The sequence below is a fragment of the Excalfactoria chinensis genome, chromosome 1 (assembly GCF_039878825.1).
Source record: "Excalfactoria chinensis isolate bCotChi1 chromosome 1, bCotChi1.hap2, whole genome shotgun sequence".
Taxonomy (NCBI): Eukaryota; Metazoa; Chordata; class Aves; order Galliformes; family Phasianidae; genus Excalfactoria; species Excalfactoria chinensis.
Genome location: NC_092825.1, coordinates 11853941 through 11878917, shown reverse-complemented (window position 1 = coordinate 11878917; position 24977 = coordinate 11853941). Strand labels below are relative to the sequence as shown.

The 24977-nt window shown below is 38.9% G+C and overlaps 1 protein-coding gene across 2 annotated transcripts in view; it reads left to right on the top strand.

The window, feature by feature from the left end:
* The window catches only part of RELN (reelin), a 261236-nt gene that overhangs the window by 153007 nt on the left and 83252 nt on the right, over positions 1-24977 (top strand). For both annotated transcript variants that reach the window (XM_072326651.1, XM_072326652.1), the window contains exons 11-20: positions 3693-3838; positions 9584-9735; positions 12242-12354; positions 14062-14270; positions 15012-15140; positions 16179-16288; positions 18722-18788; positions 19685-19918; positions 20532-20693; positions 24718-24954. In XM_072326651.1, the coding sequence (XP_072182752.1) occupies positions 3693-3838; positions 9584-9735; positions 12242-12354; positions 14062-14270; positions 15012-15140; positions 16179-16288; positions 18722-18788; positions 19685-19918; positions 20532-20693; positions 24718-24954 (1559 nt within the window). The remainder of the gene's footprint in view (positions 1-3692; positions 3839-9583; positions 9736-12241; positions 12355-14061; positions 14271-15011; positions 15141-16178; positions 16289-18721; positions 18789-19684; positions 19919-20531; positions 20694-24717; positions 24955-24977) is intronic.

Below are 24977 nucleotides of genomic sequence, written 5' to 3'. Positions count from 1 at the left end.
AGTACTGGTAGTGCCAGATTAAATTAAACTGATTTTTTTTCCCTTTGGGATGACCACAGTCCCTGAACAGTTCTTGGCTTCTTTCCATTTGGCAGCAGTGACTGTTGTTTGCTTAGGAATACAACAGTGTACTTACGGAAGGCTTATAGTCCCACTCTTGTTGCAAACAATAGGAAACAGCTACTGTTGTGAAGTGTCAACACTGAAGTGTCTCAAGGATCGTGTGCTCTGTTTTCAAGGTAATTTGGGAGAAAGCTTTGTTTAATGAAGGTTATAAGATTTGTCAAAGGATTTTTTCTCTAAATTAATTTTTCATCACAAATTAGTTAACCTTTCGGTGTTGTAATTTGTGCAAGGATACGTTAAATGTTCCTTATGCTTATAATCCCTCATTAAATACAAAATTGAACTCTGTTGTAGTACTGGACCTTCAGCTGGTGCTTCCACGGTAACAAGAAGAGAAATATGCCACAAGTTGCTGCCATTTTGCCTTTTTAGTTGCCATATTTTACGAAGTAGTTTAATTTGTTCATATCTTTAAAATTGTTTATGTGTAAATAAAAATGAAACATAGAGCAAACTGCATCTGATATTCATAAGAGAGAATGATGCATCTGCATAAGAGAGATCTGCAGTATCTCCAGTTTAGGAAGAACTTAATTGCATTAGTTTCAAAAAAGAGTACATGTTCATTTCAGATTTTTTATCACCTTTAAAAAAGAAGAGAAACCTGTAAAATTCAGTCCTTCAAAACTGAACATTCTATAGTTACCACTGAAAGTGTAAAGTCATTAATTCAGGAAAAAGCACAGTACTTGAGTTCTTCATTTCTAAAGGCTTGGATTCAAACCCTGGGTTGAACCCAAGAGAAAATGAGTCTGATGGTTTCAGTTCAGTCTCTAATATGTTCAAACCCTGTTGCAAAACCACAGAATAATCCAGCAATCAGCAGCCTCTTGGATGCTGAACAGGACTGATGAGGTAGTTGGGAGTTATGCCAGAGAGGAATAAATTCTTGTGGCGTTTCTTTTGCCTCTAGAAGATTTGGCTGAGCACCTTTTAAGGTTGTTTGCCCCTCATCAGCCCATTGGGTGAAAAAGAGCAGTAAAAGCAGCAACAGATAGAAACTGCTTGGAAAATGAAAAGGAAAATATGGAAGCAGGAAGCTAAGTGTGACCCAGGGGGTGATGGTTATAAAGACAGGGAGATGTGGCTGGCAGATGATGAGGGTACAGCTTATACAGGTGGGTGCTCCTCTCTTGTGGACGTGCTCTTATGGTCCCAAGTAGTTCTACTGAGCAAAAAGAAAACAACTGCTCTCTCTCAGAACTTTGATAGAAGCTTTACATGTATTCTGAGCATCTTTCTTACCTCCTTTAAAGATAATAAGCTTCTATGACCGTTTTTGTAGTCATGTAGAATAATAAAAGCTGTTAAGTTCCAGTTTGAGCTTTTCCTCTGCAGAGCTGTTTTATATCAGGTTCAAAGCTAACTTGGTCCGAGTTTGATTTGAGCCATATGTTATGTAGTTCATTAACACATTAAATCAGCATAAAATACATATTCATTGATATTTTGTAGCTTTTGACAAAACATAAAGGTAATTTTATAGAACTAATGAAATAAGTGATGCTTCTGTATCCTTTGGAGCATTCATAGAATTCTGATTGTACACAACTATGCGTAATTACATATTTGCCCTTTTGCCAAGCTGCCCATTGATTTATCTTGACAACCTTAGTGGAAACTCTACCAGACAGACTTTGGTAAATATTCTCTAAGACAGCAGAAGGACATACAATTGTGAAATGGTAACAGGCCTGTATCTGTTCTGTGTATTCTAATAGGTGGCTTTCATCAGCAAGAGATTAGTAATGACATGTCCCAGTATCAAGTAAACACGTACATATAGCTGAGCAGCTGAGAAATAAGTACAGCCTACAAAGGACATTCCAAAGCTTGTATGCAGCTGTACATTGCTAGTTCCATAGGATCTATCTGTCTGTTTATTAAGAGATGATGGATTACACATAGATTTGAATTATCAGAAGTTTTAGCCTGAATATTTATTTCTAGTGTATTTACTTGGCTGCTTGCAGGTAATAAGGGTTTTGTGGTAGATTGATTGACAGATGAAGGCTATTTAATTTCTGTTCAGCAAACGAAGCATAATTTGAAAACCAAGGAGCAAAATTATTTTTAGAATTACGATATTGGTAATACCTGGGAGCATTAATGCAAAAGAGTGAACAAAAGCCATTCCTAAGTATAAATTTAACTGCTAAGTTACAGGCAAACATATATGACAATTATCAACATAAAAATTTTAGTTATGTTTTTTTTTTTTTTTTGCATTGATAAATGAAAAGAGGAATAGAGATAATGCAGCATTTTCTACTTTTCTCTTAAAATCGCATAGACAAAGATGCACTGGACAGCTTTTTTTGCTTCTTTGCCATGTTTCTTTTTTACTGAAAATTTAATTATTAACTTATGTGGCACTGCCATGACCTTTTTAAGCACAGATGAGGCGATCGTCACACTTTCCCTTGGTGACTTCTGAAGGAGTTCAGAGACAAGAGCAGACTGCATAAATGGTGCTGAAAAGGTCAATGCAGTTTGGTATTACTGTATTTCTTTTTCAGATATTGAACTGTGGCAAGAAAGGAGAATTAGTCTAATCGGTCATTTCTTATTGCAGCTCATAATTCTAATGTGACCAGATTTTCCAAAGAAGCATTTGAGCTAATTATTACTTTTATCAGTATTTGTTTTAATATGAACAATTCAATATAATACCAAGTTGTCTGTGTTAAGGACGGGTAGAGCTTCTTTAGAAGCTTCCAATATTCCTTTCAGCCATGCAAATTCCAGAGGCTTAACAATTTATCAGATAGACACGAGGGCAAGAGTAGTACAGGCAGAAGAAGACAATCCATATTGTAACCTACGTGCCATTTTGTAGTCTGTGTGCAATATGACCTGTTCAAAGGCTCTGTATGGGCAGGGCTCTTTGAGCAGATGTGGGGCTTCATTTCATGCTGCTGAGGTGATCTGTGCAGAAATGCAGTATGAAGAGCAGACACGTCATTCATGTGGGCAGCCTCAGCACCCTGCGATCAACATGTTACAAGAGCTATTTGCCTACATAGCTATTTGCTGTGCTATTTGCATAAAATTATAGCAAACAGCCTCTTCACTCATACATGTCAGCCCTGAAGTTTGCTATGTGGCAGTGCAGAGCACTTTTGCCTTCAAACACCTCTGCTTGCAAAAATTCAAGCATGAAGATCTGACATTTTTCTCAGCATGAAACTCTTCTACCAACAAAATATCCATATCAATAGTGCTGTTAAGGTGAGTAGAGTTGTGATTACTGGTACAAGGCAAACATAATGGCTAGGCTTTAAAATAGGAATAAACACACAAAGGTTTGGTTTCTTTTCTAAGCAAACACAATTTCACAATGGTTTGAACTGCATTTATAGGGAAGTTGATACGAGGTTAGGAAACTGGGGTATGCCAAGAAAGAGGAAAGGCGATGGACCATTATTTATCTGTATTTCATCTCAGACACCGGAGAGTCATTTGCCAATTTGCAGCTTGCTCTGAGCTCAGGCAGCCCTTGAGCAGGATAGCTGCCCTTGCCAACCACAGTAACATCCCCTACTCTGTGCTCCTTTTGTCTACAGCACAGCTGCCAGTCAGATGGAAACTCCATCTATTTCCATGGGACAGAAGGCAGTGAGTTCAATTTTGCCACAACTCGGGATGTGGACCTTTCTACAGAGGATGCCCAGGAGCTGTGGGCAGAAGAATTTGAGAGCCAGCCCAAAGGGTGAGTGCCTGGGTAGGGCTGGGAGCTCTGTGCTGGGGATTGGGAAGCTGGGTAAATGTTACTAGGATAAATAGCAACACCGTAAGTAACAGATAATTGGAGATGCTGGGACCAAGCAAGTCAGGAAAGCCCAGAAGGAACAGCCTCCTGACCATTGTGTCACTAAAGTTTTCTATGTTTCAATGAAAAAAGTCATGATTTCATGACATCTTTGAAGAAACATGTGATGTTGATTTATTATTTTTTTTCTTTCATTGCACCTGAGAGCTGCTCACAATCTGTACCAAATCAGATTCCTCCCAAACTCAGCCAAACTGCTGTGCGCCAAACTTTGGCAGCCCATTCAGGATGGCACAATAGGAAGTCAAACCACTTTTACCAAAACATAAGCGAGCTTTTCAAAAACAAAAGTGGCCTGGTAGAGAACTACAGCTTTATATTCTGTCATTTTGTATACCTCACTGCGTACATTCTGACCAAATAAAAGGAAAATAAGAACTTCAGTACGGACCTAATTCTTTTGTTATTTTTAAGGAAAGGAATTTCATTAGTGGCTGTAACCTCTGAGAAACGAGAAACACACACTGCCAGTTTACAGGTCTCTGCTGCATGTTGATTTTAACCTACAAAGTACTTTGAATCATTAGCAGCTTGTTCAGATGCTGCTTGTGCTGTGCTGAAAGCAAAGAGCACCTTTTGAGAAATACATGCTAATTGCAAACTGTAAACACTTGGATTATCTGGGGCTTACAGAAATACAGAAGTATTCCTCATGGACTCCTTCACAGTCTGGGGAACCAAACCATGGCACACTGGATGCTGAACAATTCTTGCTGTGTCCTTTTAGACATTTCAGGCAAACAAAAAGCATATGTATGTACTATGTGTTAGGTGACCACGTGGGATGGATTTGAGATGTTGTCTCAGTCTGTTTCCATCTTGAACAAACAGGATGGGTATGTGGCCTCAGGACATCTGCCCTCTCTTTTGCTCCTGGCTCTGCTGGACCAGGTGATCAGTTAATTTGAGCCAGGCTCCTCCTCTTCAGTGGTTCTAATCAGGGCTCCTCCTTCCTTGATAATTAGTAAACTATTAACAAAATTACAGTAGTAAATTCTGCACTTGAGTACAAATCTTGAAGTCAGTGATTTGTACCATACCCAGTAAGAAAGAGCACAGTGTCTGCAAATAATACATTTTTGGTTTCATGCAGCATCGAACTTCAGCTGCAGCTACCACTGCTTTCAGCCAGGAGCAGGGCAGATACTTTGTGTATCCCATTCACAGGAACTTCATCCTGATCTGGTTCTTCAATTTTCAAATTACAAAAAGGTGTTGATTTTTATTTTTTTTTTTAATTTTCAAATTTTATTCTATATGTGAAACTTCCTTCTTTCAACTGTTGTTTATAGGAACAGAGGTTTAAATTACACACAGCCATGAACAAACACTGAGTTCCGTTGAACTTACAGAAAGCAACCTCATCATATGAAACTGTAGTTAACATTGTCCCTTCTTGCACCATTTTTGTGGGGCTTCGCTTTGGGAATTGTACAGAACTGCAAATATAATCGCTTCCTTAATTTCTTCTTAAAGAAATGTTTCTGAATGCTCTTTGAACTGTATTTTAGATATTGTTCTGCTATATTGAGACTGTCACAGGAACATGAAGGACAGATTAAAGGGTGCAATTATCCACAGCAGGCCTGAACAGAAAATAAAAATTCTCTTTTGTGGAAAAAATGTAAGATTTAGAAGACTAGTGGTTTGTTTTCTGTATGTCAATTGCCTGTATTTCAAGATGATGTTCAAAATGAAAGGGAAATAGGTTAGCAAAGAGAGCAGATTCCTGGGGTATGAAATATTCCATTTCCACTTCTGCTGGCAACAGGGTGGAACAGAAGTAGATCATCGCTCTCTGACATCCAAGCTGGATATTCAGCCTCCTGCATCTCTGCTCACAAACTCCTCATGGGACCAGATGTTTCCTCAGAATTGTGTCTTTGCAAAAACTTCTGTTAAAGATTGTCAACATTTTCTGACCCAAATTCCCTGTTTCTGTGCCATTTCTGATACGTAAGAATTGCAGAATTTATGAAGGCTGCTCTGAAAATCATGCCCCCTATTTTATTATGTTAGCCCATAATAATCTTGACTAGAAGTTGATGCTGATGATATGGTAGTAAAGGTTGAACCTTCCCACCAATAATCCATTGCATATTGTTGCCATGTCATAGATGGCAGCAGAGGGGCAGTCTGACAAAATGGTGTCTGACATGGAAGTGTGGATGAAGCAAAGGTGTTTTATTGAACTCCTCCATGATGTAAAAATTGCACTTGTTGACATTCATCAATGCTTGCTGAACATTTACGGAGACCAACCAGTGGATGTGAGCACAGTGAGAGGTGTGTTTCAGCAGTGATGTGAAAGACAAACCACATTCTGGATTGCCATGCACAGCTGTCACACCACAAAATGAAGATTGTTTTGATCAGCTCATCCACAAGAATCAGAGAATTGTAATCATGGAACTGTGTACAGAGCTGAATGTCAACTTCCGTGCGCTAGAGATGATGGTGTCAATATTGGAATACTGCAACATTTGTGCCAAATTGTTCCCACAAATGCTAACATGGGAACAGAAAGAAAACCATATGCAGTTTGTCAGGACATACTGAACCAGTACCAGGCTGAAGGTGACAGTTCTCTGGATCTCATCACTACCAGTGATGAGATGCGGTGTAACCACTATGAGTCAGAGACAAAACAACAGTCCTTTGAGTGTGAACTCCCCATCAAAAAAAAAGTTCAGGACACAACCTTCAGCAGGAGAAGTGATAGGAAAGGGGTGATGCTGACTTTCCTGGAACATGGATAAACCATCAGCTCTGTCTGCTGGGCCACAACACTGTCTAAGCTGAATGACCCAACTTCCAGAGTCAGGCCAGAGAAGAAGACAACCTTGCAACATGATAATGCCAGGCTTCATGCCCATTTGAAGATTGTGGAGCACATTGCCAGTATTGGCTGGATCACTGTATAGTCTGGATTCAATGCTTTTCAACTTCCATTTGTACAGGCTGGTGAGAGTTGGACTGAGTGGGCAACATTTTTCTAGCTACAACACTATCATAGCATCGTAGTGGGTAACCTTCTCTGGTGCAGATTTTTACAAGCATAGCATACGGGCTCTTGTTCATTGCTGGCAAAAATGAATGGATGGTGACTATGTTGGAAAACAGTGTTTTGTAGGTGAGAACTTACTCTACCAAACAGTGTTATTGTGCTTTCCGTATCTGTTGTAATTTCCATGGAAGCATTGTAAGCCGTGTAAGACTCCAGATCAACCTAATACAATGTGTTCCACTATTGACTTTTCTATCTACAAGGTTCATTAGTAAATAAGGGTTCTTTTATTCTTTGGTATAAATAACATGGTGGCTTGGTGGACTGCACTTCTCTTCCTTTCTTTCATTTTGGAAATATAGGAAATACCAGTCTCAAGAAAAGAATGTCATTAAGGTCATTGTGTATGAACAGAGACAGATGCTGTGTCAACCACATCTCTCTTGGTGTGGTCAGAAAATTTGCTGAGGGTACACTCAATCCAGCTGTCCGTGTCACTGACAAAGATATTGAAGAGAACCAGTCCCAAGATGGATCTTTGGGGACTCTTGTCACTGGACTCTGCTTGCTCACACTGCCATTGACCACAATCTTTGCTGTAGCCATCCAACCAATTATTTATCCATTGAGTAGTAAATACATCAAATCCATATTTCTCCAATTTAGAGATAAGAATATGGTCCAAGGCTATGTAAAAGGCTTCAGGTAGGCAACATGAAGCAGCTTCATAAGTAGTATTTGCTATTAGTACCATGCATCTTTCTACTGTCATTTTTTAATCACATAAGTTAGGACCTGTTCCTTAAAGTGAACCCTAAAAGTGATCTTCGTAGAGCTATCTCTGGCGTCTCTAGCATATGTACTGCTACTTTGAATGTCTATGCTTGTTAAATTTAATTTAGATCCATGTATCATCCTGTCATTTCTTATGTAAAGAAGAATTTCAATAGTCATGTGAGGGATAAATGTATACAAATGTACTGTTCAGTCAACATCTGCATCTCTGCCATGCCATCACCAAGAGATCTCTATCTTTACAGATACTGTTTTTGTTTATTTTTCTTTAAGTGCCAGTTATTTTATGTTGTAGAACTTTCTAGTTTCCATTATAATTCTGCCTAAAAGGAAAGGATCCCTGGAAACCTCCGCGATCTGCATCATTCATGACCTCAAGTTGTTTTGTGGGTCATCAAAGAGACTGTTTTAATTGAGCTAAATAGAGCATACAAAAGATCAATGGAGCATTGTGAGATTTTGTCATGTAAGTTGAAGTAAGCACAACCATGTTATTCTGTGCTTGCCTTTGGCCCAAGAGACCCATTTTCAAAATTGTATTTTGATTATATTGCACATTACCTTTAAAAGATCTGCACAACTAAAATAGGGTTAGGTTAAACGCTGCTTCCATTAACATATTTATACATGTGTCATAAAAGCTTTTCAGTGACGCTAATCTTGCTAATTCCTGTGTAAATGACTGACAGTTTTAAAGGAGGATTTTCAAGCAGGCACATTGTTAGTCTGTCACAGCTTAGGTCAATAAGAAAACTGGCAGCTCTTAAGAAGATCTAAAAATACATTTTGAAATAGTGTGAATGGTTAAATTGATAAGCAGACTGCTAAAGTGTTGAAAAGGCAGTTTTTGAGGTTTTCATGCTCCACATTGGTGGTAGAGATTGTTTCTGCTAGAAGTGGACAGGAAATGGCTTTGTCATCCCTCAAAGACTTCGAATCTTAAATGTCTTCTCATTCTCTGATTCTCTCTGAATGATTGGATTATTGGGTATTAATGATTCTAAATATTGCATTGCTTTACTGCCTTATGACTTTCAAATACTTCATTATGAATAATTATGTATGAGACCAAAATAATGTACAGTTTTTTCAAGTTTCTAATCTTTGAAAATATTAAGTTTTAAAGAAACCAGTGTTTTCATGCTGAAAACATATTTTCAGTAGAAATACTTAATTGAAAAATTCTGCAGCAGCTCTTTTAATTATCACTGAATAATAAGAATTAAAAAGCCTGACAAAGATCATATCAGCGTACATTAGAAGAAACCCAGCAAATCTTGTTTCATTCTCTGCTCATGTATTTGTAAAAAGTGTAACCCTAAACACTCAAGAAGATGAAAAGAGTTGTTTTTTTGCTTATTACCTTTGTATTTAATAGCTGGCATAGTAGATGTGGAAGACGTGCTTTTTCATGTTTCATTCATCTGTAAACATTCTATTACACAATATGAACAGAAGGCAGTTGTGTTTAAAACATTTTCACGCCAGAAAAATAATGAAGTACTGGAACAACAAAGCACTAAATATTTGGTAACAGCATTAGAAGTTGATTTTTTCTAGTAATTTTAACTTTTCAACCAATTTGTTTGTTTTTGTGATTTATGTTAGTTTTGTTTTAGACTAAATTTAAAAACTAATATTGAATAAGCCAGTACTTTTCCCAGTAGCTAATTTTGAAAAGTGCACTGTGTTGATCTTATTGTACTTTCTAACAGTAGCAACAGATACTGCTTTCCATAAAAATGAACTCCTAGAACATGTTTTGTTTGAATTTATCAGTAACGTGCTACCACACTTTCTCTGCCCACTGTTGACCTCTCCAGGTGGGACATACTAGGTGCTGTCATTGGTACTGAGTGTGGGACGTTGGAGTCTGGCTCGTCTATGGTATTTCTCAGAGATGGTGAAAGAAAAATATGCACTCCGTATATGGACACTACTGGATATGGGAACTTACGGTTTTATTTCAGTATGGGTGAGTGTGTATTCCCAGTAAAACATTAGTGGGATATGTGAGATTCAGATTTCACAATGCACATAGGAAATATTTTAAACATTCCTTGGAAAAGGATGGCTCAGATTCATCACAGTTATGCACCTAGAAGGATGTAAGACAGACAAACCTTGGACTGAGGGTCTGCTCTTCTGATGTTCACAGAAATGTGAAAACATGGTGGGCACACAAATAGCCCTCTTAAAAATATTCTTCCAGATATTGCTGACTTGCAGACCTTTCTTAGCCAGATGGGGCATTCTGGGTTTATGAGCCCTGAAGAGACTTTTTTCCCCATGGATATATCTAGCCAATTTGATTGGTATAAACATTTAGTTCCAGATTAAAACCGCTACATGAAGGTATGTCCATGTGGTCATGGTGTCTAATTTTCTTTTGTAATTGGGGATGTGATCATTACTGAAAAAATGCATTTATTTCAACATGAGACACTTGTGCTTGACCAGCTAAGCTATTCTCTGGACTCCACTGACTGCATAGGTTGGATATCCCTTGATATAAAAGGAAACTTACACACCTGCTGCACACATAGTTGTGGGCTTACACTTGTCAGTCCTCAAGCAGGGTTCACAATGCAAACACAAGCGTACCTTAAAAGTCAACATAGTGCTTAGTTTATCACTCTATTCAAGAGCATTTTGTTCTAATGTATTTACCCAGGGTCAAATTCATCTCTCGTGCACAAAACACACCACTGACCATTATAGCCTTGGAAAGAGCCTCTGTGTGTCACCCTTGTGGAAAGAACTGATGTGGTGCCAGCATCTTCTCTGGACCTTCCTTTTAGAATGAAGTGCAACTTTAGTGATTTACTAGGGCTAAAAAAGCATCTAGGGGCAAACTTGTGCTATCATTGCTCCTTCCCACTGTTGTGATCAGTACAACTGCATTAGTTTGTTGTTTTAACTAACCAGAATTCCTATGGACATTGTGGCTGCCATTCAGTACCTTACAGTGTTTTTCCACAACTTTTATTTTGCACATAAAGGATATTGCATTATGTTATTCTCTCAACACCATGTTTAGAGTAGATGAGGATTTTTGTTTAAAGGTAGAGAATAATAAAGGAGGAAGCAGATACTAAACTTATGACCTCCAGAAGCTACCTTCTGAATCAACAAGAAAAAACACCCTGTATTTAATGAGTGGAAGGCCTCATGTTACGGCTCTAAATTGTTGCACATCTCCTCTGTGGTATGTGAATTACCAATAACACGCAGGAAGAAGAGGATGCAATTTGCCAGTTCTCCCAAGCATTACAGCACCTGCAAGAGAAACAGGAAAGAAATTTGCTCAACCTTCTGAACCTAGGGGAGAAGTTGTCAGCACATACAGGCACAGAGAATAGTGTGTTGTCATTAGAAAATTTATTTTGTTGTATTCATGAATTAAGTAGATCACAGTTTAAACACTCCAGCAAGCAGAGAATTTGAATGAACACGTGGATATTTCTTACTGCAGTATAATAAGCATCAAAAATGCACATCTTATCTAGCTCTCTAGATTGCTTTGCCTATCCCATTCCAGGAGCTGGGCATGTTTAGTGAAAAAATGTAGAGAAAGTACTTAGTTTATGCAACCTCCCTACTTTATGGATAGTTCAGAGAAACTTCCTCATCCTGTTTTCTGATGTTTTTTTTTCAGTACCTGTGGTACCTATAGTGTACAGGAAAATGACAGGCTTCCTGTTTTAGTAACAGATATTCTCTTAAAAATCTTTTCCAGAATGCCAGACTAGTTTGGTGCTGTCCATTGTATAACTGTTATGTCATACTCATTCCACAAACTTGCCAATATATCTGCTCTTCCAGAGAAGGATATCAAGTGTTTTTAGATTCTACCAAATGAAGATACGTGAAATCCTGCCTCATTCCAGTGAGATTACCATATCACACACATTCTGTGTGATACAGTGGATTCAATTCATCCAATTTAGGATATGGTATAGACAATAGAAGAAGCAGCACAATGAGTAAGATTTGCAGCAGTCTCTCCCCTTTCATACTGAGAGCAAGTTCTCAGCAGCAAAACTATCAGATGAGTATTATTTGAAGTCCTCATATTTGGTGTGTTGCTGAATGGGGTGAGTACCAGGTAACAGTTTGCTGGTCTCCTTCAAAGAGGCAAGAACTCAGAAAGCAGAACATTTCTATGTGAACAGGATTTGAAACATACAGATAGAAGCATTGTTCTAGCCACTGCATTTTCTATTTAAATTGTTTTTTTAAGCAGATTAAGAGAGTTGCTTGAGGTTTTCATAATTGTCAACTCCCTTGATCTCTGACGTAGTATATCAGATCAAGTAGTTCTTATACAGTATGTCCTTAGGACTTGTGTTCTTTCATACCTCAAGATAAACAACATCTGATAGTAGTTATTTTTTAAGTTTGTCTGTGTAATATGATCCTGCTTTCCAATAACAAGGACCTCAGTTAATTTTTTTCTCCCTTAAATGTGTGTTGTACAGGGGGAACTTGTGATTCTGGAGAATCCCATGAAAATGATGTCATCCTTTATGCCAAGATTGAAGGCAGGAGGGAACACATAACTCTTGATACCCTGACCTACGCTGCTTACAAGGTAAATCACGGTAAACAAATCAGATGGATAGAATGGATAGATCAATCTCAGGAGTGTGTAGTGATAGGACAAGGAGTAATCGCCTAAAACTTGAACGTAGGAAGTTCTGTACAAACATACAAAGGAAATTCTTTACGATAAAGGTGATGGAGCACTGGAACAGGTTGTCCAGAGAGGTTGTGGAGTCTTTTTCTATGGAGATAATCAAGACCCATATGGATGCCTACCTGTGCGACCTATTGCAGGGAACCTGCATTAGCAGGGAGGTTGGGCACAATGATCTCTTGAGGTCCCTTCCAACCCCTGTGATCTATTTTTAAGTCATGTCATTAGTGTTGTATGTTGAATTCCACATGGTCAAGTATGACCTACCCCATCATATAATTCGTACACAGCTCTTGCAGTGAAAGGATGCCTTTGCAACACAGGTCTGTGGTTGTTGCTGAACAGTGCTGCATGTTGGGTAATGCTAGGATAACAGGCAAATGGACAACAGGCAACAACACTCAGTCAACAGCTGAGAACTGTGCTGATCACGTCTCCTCACGGATAAACTCTTCTCTCCATTTAAGGTCCTGCCAGCCACAGTGCAATATGCAGGAGCTTTGTCCTGAGTTGGGTCAGTTCTGATGGGCTCAGTGTCTGAGAGAAGAATTATTAAGGAATGTCTGCTTGCCTTTCCTGCACCTGGCACAGAAAATTGCACACTTTATACCTTTTCTTTCCATTTTAAACAGTGTGCCCTTTGGAGACAGAGAGCAAAAATCAGTGTACAAATACATGTGTGATGCATACACATGTGAATGTGTTACAGTTTCAAATGCAATGTTTGTATATTGTGGAGGAAATTTGGTGGTAAACATGCAGCTGATTTCAGCCACAGATCCATGTGCATTTTCACTGTAACTGTAGCATTTAGAGAAGTGATGTTTATAGTTACAGTAGGGTTTGACCTGAATTTGGTTGAGTCATCTGCATTGTTTCATTGTATGTAGTTTTCCTCCTCTGCTGGTTCTGTGCGAAACACAGGGTAGGACTTTTTCAAAACTGAGGAAACTGTAATTGTAAAATAATAAAACATTAATTGAAGAATTCAGGGAGAGACAGGATCTGAAATTACGCTGAATTCATTGTGAAGCTTTTTTTAAAGCAAGCAGTTTTAAAGCTGACATCCTCCTTTGACATAATAAAGGTCTAATTGCATTCCTTTCGGACAAAGGCTGGGCTTCATATAGCAATGCTTCCATTTATTTCAGCATTACACCCTCCCCACATATATGTGAGCTCATACGGTTACTCTCTTCTCACGTACTCAGCCCTGCAGTTACACTGCATTTGTTCCCTGAGCTGAGAGACTGCAGGACAAGTATCTTCTTCCAGCTGAGCACTCATACAACATACCCCTTTGTTTCAGAACGCAGAAGATACAGTCTGTCCTACTGTGCCTTTACAACCAAACTGATCTGACTAAGCTGATAAGCAGCACTGGTACCCAGAATGCCGGTAGCTATGCTCATAATATAAGTTTTATTTGAGTTCTACTGTGGAAAACAGCTAGCTAAAATAAAAGTTAACAAACAAGGAGAGAAATGGGCATGTTTCATTCAGCGTATTTGAAGCCACTTCTCTATTTTAAGTAGAACTTTTCCATGTAAGCCTTTTTCATATTATTTCTTTTATTTAAGCCAGATTTCATTTCTTTTAAAGGTTCCATCTTTGGTTTCTGTTGTCATTAGTCCGGACCTGCAGACTCCTGCCACCAAATTTTGCCTGAAACAAAAGAGTCACCAAGGCCACAACAGGAATGTCTGGGCTGTGGATTACTTCCATGTCCTTCCAGTGCTCCCTTCCATAGTGACTCACATGATCCAGTTTTCCATCAATTTGGGTTGTGGAACATATCAACCTGGTAACAGGTACAACAGGCGAGATTTCTCTTTCAATTATCAGCATTTTGGTGCTTTGTTTTTACAGAATCTGTTTGAGTATTTGTGGGTTTTTGTTTTTTCTCAGAAAGAATGAAGCCAACTAAGTATAAGCTGCTCAAAAGTGTGTGTTTCTCCTGATTTCCACAGGCCCAGGCTGATATACCTCCCATGCAATAAAGAGTATATTAAATAGCCTTCCAGGTCAAAGTGTACTTTGGGTTCTTTTCTTAATGAAGGTGGAAGGTGTTAAAGATAGTCGCCTACTGACATCCAAAATATTATTCAAGCCACAAGCATAAGTAATTGTTGTAAGAGTGGTGTTAAATAGCACTCATCTTTGAATGCCGCCAGTGTGAGAACCTCACTGCTCCCAGACTGACCACAAAATTCTTTTGTTGGCTTCACTTCCTTGAGACATTCATTAAAGTTAAGGGGAAGTAAATGGGAAAGAATTAAGTCATTTGCTTCTTTTTGTTTTATAAAATCATAGAAATGTTTGTGGAAAGTGACTTTCTCAGGTCATTTAGTGAAATCTAGTGAGATTACTGCCAGTGTAGGTCAGGTCACACAAGGCACTATCTATCGGTGACTTGAAAACTTCCATGGGTGGACATCACCTAACCTCTCTGGGTTTCACTGTGTTTCTCTGTAGCGGTATTTCTGCTTGCCAGTCTCTACCAGGTATGCTTACAATGCCTTTCTTCTTTCTTTCCTTCACTGTGTTACCAGTGTCAGCTTGGAATTTTCAACCAACCATGGCCGCTCCTGGTCCCTGCTCCACACTGAGTGTTTGCCTGAGATATGTGCTGGGCCCCATCTTCCCCACAGCACCGTCTACGCCTCTGAAAACTACAGCGGGTGAGAGTGTTCTCTGCAACCCTAACTGAGATGCAGGATTAGAGAAGGAAGTGAATTATGGCTGACAGGAGAAAGAAGCAGAGCACACAACCCTGTATCATCTTTCATTTTTGACTGGCTGAGCACAGCACGGGAGGAGTGTTCTGGTCTTCCTGGCTGCCCAGTAATGAAATTTGAAAAATATGAGACTGCTTCTGTTGAATAATATATATTTTTTTCCTGATGCTATGGATAAATTACCAAAAGAAAAGGGGAAAGGAGGAAGGGAGGCTGCATGCTGGTAATTAAAAGAAAAGTTACACTGTGTCAAAGCTGCAGAAGTTTTCTTTTTAGTCAGAGGAACCATCAGTCAAAGCCATATTTACATCCTCAGACACCTTTTCTCACCTGGAATACTGATGTTGGGTTGCAGTGAAGTGCATCCTCTGTGCTTCAGCAGACGAAGTATCTTCAGTACTGCTCTGACTGTGCCACCTTGTCATCCCATGGTTCCCCAACTTCCATAAACACTTCAGAGCCATGGGTATGACCATGAGAAGAAAACACAGTTGAAGCACAGCATGATGTGGTGACCTCATTTTTGTATCATCTTCACAGCAACTATTTTGACTTGGTGTGTGCAGCAGGTGCAGACCATGTGGATGGCATGAGAAACAAGGCCCAGCTGGACAGTGGGCCACATCCTCCACACCACACTTCCCATTCCCAGGGGTTTCCACCCAACAGAGTTCAGCTGCATTGAAAGGTTGAATTTAATATGCAATTTAGGTGATATTCACTGGGATGGAGAAGATGCCATAGTGATATAGGTGAAGAGCCTTACTGACTTCAGATATTCATAAAGGAGAAAAAAAAAAAACAAACGTCTGAGCTTTATAATCTAGTAATTAACATTCATATATTGTGTGAAAATATCGCAGGCCATGGTCTGTTATATGTTCGTTTATACTCACCAAGCTTTTGCAATGTAAGCAAACACCTTCAATCACTTAATAACTAGTGGTGTATAACATTAGAATTTGTGTTTATGTATTTCAGGTGGAACCGAATAACTACTCCTCTTCCCAATGCAGCACTAACAAGTGACACCAGGATTCGCTGGAGGCAAACAGGACCGATCCATGGAAATATGTGGGCAATCGATAACAGTCAGTATTCTTATCCACAATAATGCTACAACAGAAGAATACATTTTTATGCGCTGCTCCAAGTAAATATTTTCCAGAATCAGAGATCACATGACTCTTAGTTTGTTGAATTTGTTTTCTTCTCATACTCAGTAGCAAGTGCATTTAAAGCCAGAGGGAAATTCTCTCACTTGAAAAGAGAATAGACTAGTAGATTGTTCTTTTTATTATTCTTATTTTAAGTGAATGCTTTCTGGGATACAATATTGCTGGGAAGCACTTAATACATAGTCCAAATTACATGTATAGGTACTACGCTGTACTATTAAGGACACACTGTGCTAGCCTAAGCAGCAGTTACAGCATCTGAGACGTATTTTTCCCTTCTGGATATAGAAGACCTTCATAAAGCAGCACTGCTACCAAAGTACTGATAAAAGTTACGTTGCTTACAGTGTCTTAAGGAAGGACCATCTGTTACAGGGATTATATCTTCTTTAGGAAATTATTTTTCCCCAACCTCTTTTTTAAATGGCTGTAAAGAACTGAGAGGAGCTTATAGTTATTCATATATTTATAAAACTTAGTGTAGAAAATAGTATAGGGAAAAATTAAAGCACAGATAAATACTTAGGAACATATGATAATATGCATAAATTATATTAAAACCAGAAATCAGTATGAAGGAAAGGGCTAAGTGAGTATGTGCAAAGTTTTTAGCCTCAAGTGTTTTGGGACAATGTAAACAACATTCAGAATTTATTTTGTTAGATACATGAAATAGGACTTCAATTCTTTACAACAGAACACAACAAGTCTTTGAATATTAATGTACAATTCATATATCTGCACTACCGTCTGCTTATAAAGCCAAACAGGGAGAGCTCTGGCAGAATTTTGTTGAGATGTAGAACTGCTTTTAAGGGAATGAAGCGTTAATGATGAACTCCTTCCTGAGGTTCTGCATGCCTCTTTTGGTAGATACTAGTGGAACTGAAGTTTTAGAATGTACTGTACAAAAAGACTTCATAAATATTGGCAAACAACTAAAATTCTTGAAGAGAGAGTGAAAATGTCAAGGATTCTGCACTCTGACTTATAGCTTCACAACTGTTTCTTCTGTGAATTAAGTTTTAAATGAAATCTGGAAGCTGGCCATCTTTTAGAAACTCTGGAAAACTGCCAGTTTTCATAAAGCTTTTTTAAAGTAAAAGACGTAATTACATCTTTAACGCTTCTACTTTTGCCATCTTCTCAAAGAGACCTCAAAGGAGACAAATAAATCAGAGCAGAATCTTTGCACACTGAAAAGTGAGAAAATCTAGAAATTGAATGAAGTCCGATAGGGAGTTAGTTACAAGGAGTGACTAATGGAGATTTACAGAGTGTCTGCCAGGGTGTAATGATGCATTGCTGTCACAGAATCATAGAATGGCTTGGGTTGGAAGGGACCTCAAGGACCATGAAGCTCCAACCCCTCTGCCACATGCTGGACTGCCAACCTCCACATCTAATACTAGAGCAGGCTGCCCAGGGCCCCATCCAACCTTGCCTTGAACAACCAGGGATGGGGAATCCACAGCTTCTCTGGGCAGTGGAATAAGTATTGTTTGTTAAAAATTATTTCAAATTGGTCATTATTTGGGTGATGTTTCAAAAGTCACAGTGCAATTAGGTAACTCCAAAGCTCATTATTCAGCAGGAAGGGTAAGGCTGAGTCTAAGGCTTGTTTATCACATTCGGATGAAAGAACATTGCCCCCAAGTTCTTGTTTTGGGCTATACTCAGATTAATGCATTTCTTTGTAATGAGATGCAGATTATACTGAGATTCGCTAATCCCTCATATGATTCACAAGATATCAGTGCTGTTGATTAGGAGTCATTGGAGGAAAATGAAATAAAAAGCAAGTCTGAAATGTTTCTGAATTTTATTGCATTTGAAAGAATCAGTGAAAGTGCATATTTCCTTGTTACTTAAGACACATCGGGGCAGATTCTAATTCCAATAAATGCAATGAGGTTAAATGAGTTAGTTTCACTGAAAGAAGCAGTAGCATGTTTTAGAAAATTGATGAAAGTACTACTGGAACATATTTCTGAAACAAAATGAAGGTAAAGAGAGGCAAGAAAATGGTCAGTGCATAGCAGGTCATCATATGTTTTGACAGTCCTAGAAAAATCAGGTACTTGATTTAGATCACAAGGGCCTCAAGCCACAGGCAGACTTTACCCATTAAATAGTAAATTGGCCCTGAATACCATATACAGAGAACAAAACTCCATTACTTGCTTCTACAGAAAGGTACAGTTGAATGCATTTTGTTCTTTTGTAGACCTCTTTCATTTAGCGGGATTCAGATAAATGCAATGCCTATATGACAATACTTTCTTGTATTCATTATATTCAGTTTATCATGTAACCCTTCATTTCACTAATTTCTTCTCTCTGCAGTTTATATTGGTCCATCTTGCCTCAAATTCTGTTCAGGCCGAGGACAGTGTACTAGAAATGGCTGCAAGTAAGAGTTATAATTCAATACTTGTGTTCAGTTTTTGTCACATGCTCACTCAAAGATCTGAAAGTTGAAGTGAGTTTCATCTAAGCCCTTACTTTTTGAGATGACTGAGTATAAAGTAACATACTTCACAGAATGCACAGAAGTCACTCGAGTGATACAGATCAATCTTTCTAAACAGCAACATATTATACTATTTTATACTGTTTTATACTGTTTCTTAGAGGTGATTTGGGGCTGTATCATTTCTATATTAAAGTTCAGAGAAGAATCTATGTAATATATGTAGTATAGTATATATATATTTCGTATAGCCCAACAAACTTCAAGGACAGAAGGCCAGCACTCCACTTTTTTTATTCTTTTTTCTGGAAGTATGGCTTTCCTTTTTGAAGTGTTTCAGCTGAAAAAAAGATCCAGAAACATTTTCCAAATTATGGTGTCACTATTTTTAGGTGGTGCAGAGAGTGTGACCCACAGGGCCTTCTGTTATGCTGCACAGCTGCTGGTAATCACATCTGACGTGCTACAGATAAAATCATTTGACATATGAACAATTGTAAATTATGCCTGGAGTATTTTTGGTCTAAAAATGAATAGAAACATTTGTATACTACTTGTTATATGTAGATTTTGAGTGGTTGGTGTTCAAAACTTTGATTTTTTTATTTTTTTTTAATGGAATGATCAGTACTAGCTAGAAGAAAGGTGTTGGCTCACTAAATAAGGTCTAGAGATGTTCTTGGTCCTCAGAGTTGGGGGGGGGGGGGACTTTGTAGGCATGGTATCATCTGTTCTTGAGAGATTTCAGGCGTGTACTGGGCTGCTAACCACCTCTAAGAGAAGATGGGTCCAAGAAGAAGGCATTAACTACACCATTGGATCTCCTTCACCCCCAGATGTGACCCCGGCTTTTCAGGGCCTGCATGTGAGACGGCGTCACAGACCTTCCCAATGTTCATCTCAGAGAGTTTTGCCAGCTCCCGCCTCTCTTCCTATCACAACTTCTACTCCATCCGTGGAGCTGAGGTCAGCTTTGGCTGCGGGGTTCTGGCCAGTGGCAAGGCCCTGGTGTTCAACAAGGATGGGAGACGGCAGCTTATCACTGCCTTCCTTGACAGTTCCCAGTCCAGGTGAGAGCAAAAGGGTAGCAGTGTGAGGTATGGAAACAGGGGAATTGTACTGTGACAGGAACTCCCCCCCTTTCAGAAATAGCCTTGTGTATTATGAAGGTGATCATTCAGCAGGAAGAAAAGTTCTTTAAAAACCTCGTAGTGCCATAGTTTAATTCTGAGTTCATAGCTGTACTGCCTGTTTTCATTCCCTGCTTTGTAAACAACAGAGCCCAAAATAGACTGGAGGGAAGTTATTGTACAGTGAGGCTGGAAAATATTAAATGTTAATATCAAACTTGAGTGTCAAAGCCAAGTGCTAATTAATTATTTATAAGGATGTGTTTATTTGACAGCTTGTGGCAGCTGATTAGATCCATTCACTATCTCTCCCTCTACTTCAGTGCCTAATAAATAATTAAATGCTGTACTGATTGGCATTTTTAAAATGTGTGTGCCACATTGCATTACTTGATAGTAAAAACAAAATCCACTCACAAAGGCGCATAAATGATATTTATCAAAATTTGTCTAAATTGAGAAGACCATAAATGAGCTAGTTAGGAACAACAACCAAAAAAAAAAACCCACGATGTAAATGTTACCCTCAAATATATGTGTAATTCTGCTGCAGGTTCCTGCAGTTCACGTTACGCCTGGGAAGCAAGTCTGTGCTGAGCACCTGCAAAGCTCCTGACCAGCCTGGGGAAGGAGTGCTGCTTCACTACTCCTATGACAATGGCATTACGTGGAAACTCCTGGAACACTACTCATATCTGAACTACCACGAGCCAAGGTATAGGCATGAATGTGATGAAGGGTGTTATCTGCATGCAGTTAATGCTGGTCAAGTTAGTCGCTGCAGTGCTGAGTGAAGACATCTGCCCCAACATGGGCGCATGGTGCAGGAGTAGAGTGATGATCTTCTATTGCACACTGGAAGTTACTATTTTCCCTAAAATGGTGCTACTGTTCTGAGCACTACTAATTTTTGTCCAATTTTATAAAAATTGAATGCATGGATTTGGCAGCAGCCAAGTCTCAGGTGACATGGCAGAACAAGCAGTGAGGGATGAGGGGGAAGAAATTTACTTGTGGGAAATAGGGATGTATCTCATCCCATGGAAGCATCCACTTGTAAAGAAAAATTAACATAAATTATTTGTAGCTTTGAAGCCATAGATACCTTCACTACGGCATCCTCTGGGATTAGGAGTTTGCAGGCAGCATAGGACAGATGAGAAGAAATCCAGCCATAAGGGTCTCTCTGGGTCAGCAGGGAAGTTGCTCCTGCTCTGTTTAGGAATGGGATTACATGACTGAGCCTGTGCTGGGGGTTGGGCACAGGGCCCTGGGAGGAGCTGATGGTGGCTGTTCCTGGGAATTGTGCAAATAATAAACAAGCCAAACAAAGGGCTCAGCTCATCTAACAGCACCTGTATGTGGCACCAGATTAGAGGGGAATGTATGGAAAATATACTCTCTACTGTTGCATTTTTGAGACCATCCAAAACTTTTCTTAAAGCACATGAAAAATTAGGAGTTTCTATAAGAATAACTGTATTACATGCACAGAACCGCCCAGGCTGGCTCTGCTCAAAACTACCCTAATCTGGAAGCAGCCACCCTCAGCAGTAAAGCCAATATATCTCAATGAAAGAAGATGCTCTCTGAGTGGGCAAACAAATGGAAGAAGCAAGAGTGGCATCACGGGGTTCTCCCCACCACTCTGCTTCTGCCCAGGGACAGCTTTGTACCAGGCATTGCCAAAATAAGCTATCTTCATTTTGTTAGGAAATCTATTACAAAAAATATTTTAAGAATATTCTATTGGAAAAACAGAACAATCAGCCTTCTAATTTCTTGGGATAAATAAGAAATACTCAAAAATCTGAGAGGAATGGCTATATATGGTAAAACTATACTATATGTGAGCTATTATTTCTGTTAAGTGTTTCTGAAGGAAAGATCATATGAAACACTCACAAACCTTCAAAAGATCTTTTCCCCGTCTTTTATTGTAGTCACATATATATTTTATATGGCCCTATTTCTAATTTGTAGATTCAAGATTAAAACTGTAAGGCCTTTATTTCCCTAAAGGTTTTTAATATATAGCTCTATTAATTTTTTATAACAAAAAGGAAAATACACATTCTAGTGACTGATTTTAATGGAGTTTAAGGTATCAGTGTAGTAAATTTTACTAGTGCCGAACACTTCTTTTCCTCTTTGCTGTTAAGCATTAAAGAATTTATGTTGTTCTCACAAGGCAAAGAGCTAAGCACAGCACTTGCAGATTAGGAAGGTTTTGCTATGGGATATGTAGAAAAATGGCAGACATACAAATGCGAAGGTAGTGCTGGCAATAATTATGATGAAGAACATGAAGAGCACTTCACCTTTTTGTATTATGTTGTCTAAAAATATCAGCATTTTTGGTAACGTAGATGAACTGCTACGAAGTTTGGCAATCAATCTGTATCCAGAAATTTAATTAATCTTCAGTCACACAAAAAATAATTACACATTTAATGTTCTGCTGAAAAGGTGCATTTAATCTGCTAACATTTGACAGCTGCATTTTTCTTCTCAGTAGAACAGCGGTGGCTTTTCAATATTAGGTATGCGCATAGCTTGAAAGAATAAGATCAGAGCAAAGGTCTCCCAGCTGGTTTTTAGGAAATCTAATGGTAGCTGGTAATGTTAGTGAGAACACTTTTCTTCTCTGCAGCAGAATAGTCATTAGCAAGGATCCCCCTCCCTCTCCATCTGTCTCCAACAAATCAAAGTCAGACAGGAGAAGCTGTTATAACTGGAGATGCAGTGAGGTTCTGCATACTAACATATGTGCCATATATGGTGGTTTGCACCAGTGTTTTTAAATTGTTTCTTTAATCCCCTGGGATGAGAAAATTATTTTAACATGCGTTAAATATTTTAAAGTCCGGTAGGTATATCGGTGGTGTATGTCAATTTAGGATTTCCTGCAAATTACTGTCAGTGAGAATTAGTGTCCACATGGGAGAGTTTATGAGGGCTTAAGAGAGAAAAGAAAGTTGCAAGCATCAGTGACATCCACGGATACAAAGATGTGTCCAAGGTTATAAGAGAGCATTAGCTCATGAGAGTGCCAACTGCCTCCTGGATGCTGTGTTCTTGCTAGCCAGGGTGCCGCTTTCCTCAGATTTGCCCTACTGGCCAATGGAAGGCAAAACCACCAGCTCCTTTCAGCATCAGTAGCAACTTAAGTCAATGGTGATTTTAATAATTGACCACAAAGTTGTAGAGTTGGTGCTTATTAGGGAATCCTTGAGAGAAAGAAAGGTTAGCCTTGTGGATTATTCGCATACTGGAGAGAATTAGGATTTAGTCTTCCTTTTAGAACAGTATGAAATAGTTCAAGCATCTGTTTGAGTGGCAAAATAAATGCATCTGCTGCTCACTAAGCTTGTGCCCTCCTGGTCCATTGCCATGGGGGCATAGCAGCATCTTCTCTGGCTGTCCCTTGACACTTCAGCCTATGAACAGCAGGAAGCAGCTCCTAGAAATGCTGGTCAGGACTTCTTGAGCCCTTCCCACTTGATTAACCAAGCCATTTAATTTTTCTTGCTGATTGCTTAACACATTCCTATTTATAATCTATATGACATTACACAGGAGTACTGTACACTTACTCTTTAGAAGGCCAGTTTAGGAAGCCATTTTAAGAGTGTGATTTTGCACTGAGTGCTGAAGGGACAAGACTCATAGGCACAGAACATAGCATTACAACAAGCAGTTTAGGAAGCCTTAAATCTGGAAGAAAAAAACAACAACTTGGTTTTAAAGTATAAAATGATTTTTCCAGCTTACCTGATCAGTCATTTTACTCACATTTCCTCTAAAAGAGAAAGGAAAATATCAGCTACATGATGAGTTTGCCAATACTCCTTTTGCCAGCATGTAATTGTACAGTGATGGAGACAAATGTCCCTCTTGCCGTTCTGTTTTACAGCTCACGTGCATTGCGTGGGGCAGTCTGGCCCTGGTGATTTATGGAGCTTTCAAGGAAGTGTCATTGCTGTAGCAATTAATGCACACTCCCTGCTGCTGTGTATGATAATTGCTCCTGGAAATCAGATATTACTCTTAATTTTCTTTGCAGTTTGTCAATTATAGGTTTGTTGACATAGGTGCCATGACAAATAGGGTGGCCTTGCATACCAGGAGAGCCTGTCCCTCACATCCAGTAATATCTTTATGCAACCACAAAAGAAATATGTGTGCCATAAAAGACTACACGAGATCACACTGCCAACAAGATGAAACTTTTCAACTTAAAAAGTGACAATTTATAGAGATGGGTTCTGCTAGGACAAGAAAAACACAGGCATGACATCAGTGCTGTGCAGAAACAAGCACAGATGTAAAGATGCATTTCTTCAGATCAGGATAAAATCTACTGTGTCTGAGAGAGTGAATGCAGAATTTGTAAATCTTGGTTAGATGATCATTCCTTTGTCAGTCTAAACGCCTGACCTGCAGCTGGGTTTCTTTTGCCATGGAAAATCAGCTTTAAAATGTGAACAGAGAAGCAGAATTTACATCATTTTTTGTAAATTCTCTTCTGTGTTTTTTTCTCATGGCTGTTGCTTACCAAGAGAACGGTGATTCCCCTGTCCCTGTTACTATACCAGTGACTAAGGTATTTATGGGCTGCATATAACCTATGATTTTTAGAGTAATTAGTAAATAACAAACAAACAAACAAAAAAAAATCCCCATGAAATTATTGCCAATAGCAAGACTTTCCACAGTGATTTTGTTTTGTTTTTCAGAATAATTTCAGTGGAGCTGCCAGAAGATGCAAGACAGATTGGCATTCAGTTCAGATGGTGGCAACCGTATCACTCTTCTCAGGGTGAAGATGTGTGGGCAATCGATGAAATTGTTATGACCTCTGTGCTTTTCAATAGCATCAGTCTGGACTTTACCAACCTAGTTGAAGTCACACAGTCTCTGGGATTCTACCTGGGAAATGTTCAGCCGTACTGTGGCCATGATTGGACTCTTTGGTGAGAGTTAATTCTGTTCTAAT